At 40.2% G+C, this 4386-nt stretch overlaps 1 protein-coding gene across 1 annotated transcript in view; it reads right to left on the bottom strand.

Annotated features, from left to right (window-relative positions):
- The window catches only part of LOC103364396 (kelch domain-containing protein 1-like), a 14560-nt gene that overhangs the window by 2141 nt on the left and 8033 nt on the right, over positions 1–4386 (bottom strand). The window contains exons 9-12 of the mRNA XM_008291506.1: positions 3761–3870; positions 3092–3164; positions 2040–2124; positions 317–396 (exon numbers count right to left, since the gene is read on the bottom strand). Of these exons, the coding sequence (XP_008289728.1) occupies positions 317–396; positions 2040–2124; positions 3092–3164; positions 3761–3870 (348 nt within the window). The remainder of the gene's footprint in view (positions 1–316; positions 397–2039; positions 2125–3091; positions 3165–3760; positions 3871–4386) is intronic.

Genomic DNA, 4386 nt, shown 5'->3' with positions numbered 1-4386 from the left:
GGTGTTACATAATATAAACTGAAACACTTAAATCTCAAGTGAGTCACGTTAATCCCAACATTTCACACAAACGTGCCACAGCTACAATAACGAGGTAAAGCTCATTAGCATAACACCGGCTGTATGTGAGCAAACATCCAGCGGGGAGCTCACAGTATTAATAGCTGTCAGTGTTTCCAGCGTCTCTGTGGACTTTGTTAAAACTGATTATTCATGTGTGAACGGAGGCAACATGCAGCCGTGAGCTCACATGTTGCCAGAAACACATGTGAGCAGCCGCTAAGTGAAAACCACACCATGTGGATACCGGTCGTACCTGAAGAGAGGATGAGGCTGAGTCTGGACCATGAACACGTCTCTGCAGTGATGCTGCGATGGAAGCCTCAGAACAGCCACCTGACGACAACACGAGGGCGGACGATGCTTAAAACGCTGATCACACTCGGTTTTGTTTCAGCGTTTTTAAAGGATGGGAACATGAAAGCAGAAATAAAGTGTAAAAGGCAGTAAAACGGTGACTGAAATCTCTCTGCAAAGATCAGATGGGTCGGCATCAACTGGATAAGTTACCAAAACTTTATTGAAATCAACAACCTTCTCTACAGTTGCACTACAGGAGCATTTAGGAGTATGAGGTGAAATGTCGTTAGCATGTTAGCATAGTCAGAGCATGAACAGATTTAAATGGGTTATTTTTTACTAGCAAATATTAAAATTAGACAAACAACTTAGCCTAACAAGTCTAAATAATGGAGTTAAGAGCCTATATAGTTAGTTATGATTGGATTTGATCATATTAATTTAACAAAAATGATATAAAATCTGACTATAAAACATTAAGACTGAAAACCTACCATGTTATTCATTATGGAGAACAGCCTGACTAATGTCATAAACTAACATCCTATGGTGTTATAAATTACACAACTTAACCTAACCAATACAAATATTAAGCCTAAATTCCAACATTGTTATTAGATATGGAGATTAATTTGACTAATTGAGGAGAAAGTTTTGACCCTACAAACATACACGTGAAAAATCAAAGAGTTCCCTGAATCCCCTGTGAGCAGGCTTTGATTTTATTTGTTTTCTAATGTTTAAATTATTCCTTAGAGTCCCTGTCATGGCTGCAGACGGTCAGAGGACTCAGAAATTCAGTTTGCATGCACCGTATGAAGCGTTGGTCAGTGAAGGTGCTCCTCGTAATCTGAGTCCTGGAAGCCTTTAAGCTTTCTTTATGCAACACTTTCACCTAATCTCGAGCTATTATTGGCTCTCAGACTGCAGGCTGCTCTGCAGATCCTTCGCTTATCAGGCTGCTCTGCTCTGGAAGCAGCTCCCAGACCGGTGGCTCTGAATCCAGGTTGATTTCATCAGAAACCATCGATTCAATACCAGTCATTCAAAATACACCCCCCAAAAATAAAAAAAAAGAAAAATCAGCCACTGCCGCTAACTGGTCCTGCACCAAAAACAATTCTGGGTTGTTTTTCAGGATAAAAAAAGAAGATAGCTGTGATTTACAAAAATCTTTTGGGTTGAACTGCAGGCAGTGTTTCCACATGCTCGCTAACGAATCAGAGACTAAACACAACATGCTGGATGAATGAAATAAAAGCAGCGCGGCTCTAAAACAGTGAACGGAGGAGCAAGATGTCGCATAATGAAACAGCTCTCTGGAGTTTGCAGAAGAGTTTGTTGAGGTTGTCTTGATGTAAATAGTTTTTTGTCCTGAATTTCTAACACTGTGGGAACCTGGAAGACTGTTGAAGATGTTCTCATAAACACCGTTAACAGCAGCATGAAGTCTGATGACGTCGTTGGTGCTGCTGTGTGAGGAGCCCCGAGACGACCCGTCTGGTCAAACGATGCAAGATAATTAAATTGTAATAATGAAGTTTGTTCACGTGACGAGTTCCGTTACAGAACCACGTCTCTGCTGGTGTCTTCATGGGAGAAGTTCATGTTCTCTCAGTTCAGACGTCGCCGTGGAGCAACAAACACTAATAAATGTAAACCTGAAGATGATCACATACTGAGTCGATGAGGATGCAGAGGTTGCTGCTGCCTCCGAACACCACCACGTCACCGTCTGATCCCAGACAGGCCGAGTGACAAACCCTGATGGACGGACGGAGAGCAGAAGGCTTGTTTAGAAACACTGTGAGCTACTGATTGGTAAAAAGAAAGAAAATGAAGAAATTCAGCAGCAAAGGTGCCAGAAATACATCACGGTAGAACGCTGCACTGTTCAAAGACCTAAAAACAACAAAAATCTTTAAATAATGATATTTTGAGCTCATTTAAAGGCAGTAAAATTGTGTGATTTTACAGTTAAATATTGTAAAAAGAATGAATTACTATTTGTAAAAAATACAGATTTTAACCACGTGTACAGTTTTGGCTTGTTTTTTAAGTAAATTAATACTTTTTCTCTGATTTGATATTAAATGTCATGTCGGAGTCAGAATCCAAGGCTGTCGCTATGTTAAGGCTGTTTTTATGGGTTCTGTTCATTTTTCCTAAAAAACCTGTTGGATAGCAGGTTTAGGATTGTTAAGGGTCGATTATTGAGTCACGACTGTATGTTGTTGGATAAAAATATAGGAACTCTGTGAATAAAATGTTGATTTTCATGAGATTAAACATGATGATGATTCACCTACAACGACCTGATAAATACAGTTTGTAGCATTTAGCTTTCCTCTGAAACCTGCACAACTTTAACAGGAAGAAGTGATGAAACATGAACCATGAACCAAGAACCAAGAACCAAGAACCGTGAACCATGAACCAGGAACCAGGAACCAGGAACCAAGAACCAAGAACCAGGAACCAGGAACCGTGAACCAAGAACCATGAACCATGAACCAAGAACCGTGAACCAAGAACCGTGAACCGTGAACCATGAACCCAGAACCGTGAACCAAGAACCAGGAACCAGGAACCCAGAACCGTGAACCATGAACCATGCACCATGCACCATGCACCATGCACCATGAACCAAGAACCGTGAACCGTGACCCGTGAACCAGGAACCATGAACCATGAACCATGAACCATGAACTATGAACTATGAACCATGCACCTGGGCTTGTCTTTGTGTGAATGCGTCACTTGGGTCCATTCTCTGTTCTCTGTGTTGAACTGCCAGGCGTCATCTGAAAGAAATAGATTTACAATAAGACAAAGATTAAAACACAGGAAGCTTCAATCGTTTTATAGACTTAATTATAAAACGATCATGTAACCTTCATAGTTTAATGATACGTTGCTGCTAATATTTAGCAGAGCTGCAGCTAAAGACTGTTTTCAATCTGTTAACTATTTTCCTGATTAAATTAATTTGTTTTTTGGTCTAAAAATTCCTCAAAATGGGGAAAAAATTCATTTTTCTGTCTCAGAGGAGGAAAGAACCCAGAAAATATCAGAGAATGAGTGAATCAGTCCATCACTGAGGCTGTAGCAGCCACACAGGACGTTTACTCAGAACAGAGTATGTGAACGTTCCTGTATCAGTACTTTTACTTGAGTTAAACAATCTGAATATTTCTTTTACCACTTTTCTATCAGAGAGAATTACTCGCTGTTGCATGGACTTCAACATGCACAAAAAAATAAAATCAGCTAAAAAACCACACGAGAAGAGAGATATCATCTCCCAAAAAACAGATTATGAGCTCTTTGTTATAAACTGTAGGGAGCTTAAAGGACCATCGCGCCTCTCTGTGGTCGTCTGTCATGGATCAATACTCACTGAGAGTCTTTCCGTTTGTGCCCAAACCTCCGTATACGAGCAGAGTTTGGTCCGACGTGGGCGTCATGGTGTGCATGGATCGGCCCAGAGGAGCACAAGACGAGAAGTCGCTGAGAAAAAACACAAAATCCTGTCAGTGAATCAGTAAAAATAAAACCTGTGGAGCTCAAGAACATAAGAACGCCTCGAGCAACCATGTTTCCAGATAACACACATTCAGAGTATCGTAGATTAACTGCATTATCTGATGTCATCGGTTTAATTAAATACTAATTTAATTAATATTTGTAATTTCATAAATTTTTACTAGATTATTTATTTTAAGAACGTTTTTTCTTAGACGATGACAATCATCAGCTGCTGCAAAGACGACAACAAACTACATTTTGTTGCATCTCTTGTACAATGACAGTAAAGCTTCTTCTTCTTCATCCTGTAGCGACCTGAGGAGGATGGGAAGTGATGCATTATGGGAGTTTGGGGAGTAAAGGAGCTCTATGACAGAGACTCCTGTGAGGCTTCATGACTTTGGGCAAGTAAATAAGAGAAACATTTCTGGATTAAAACAGGACAGAGACCATGTGACAGCCAGTTTGTGGCTTTTATTCACATTATTTTAAACCACT

This window comes from Stegastes partitus, unplaced genomic scaffold (assembly GCF_000690725.1).
Source record: "Stegastes partitus isolate 25-593 unplaced genomic scaffold, Stegastes_partitus-1.0.2 Scaffold746, whole genome shotgun sequence".
In the NCBI taxonomy this organism is placed as follows: Eukaryota; Metazoa; Chordata; class Actinopteri; family Pomacentridae; genus Stegastes; species Stegastes partitus.
Note: the sequence above shows the minus strand (reverse complement) of the source record. Positions and strands in the feature narration are given on the sequence as shown.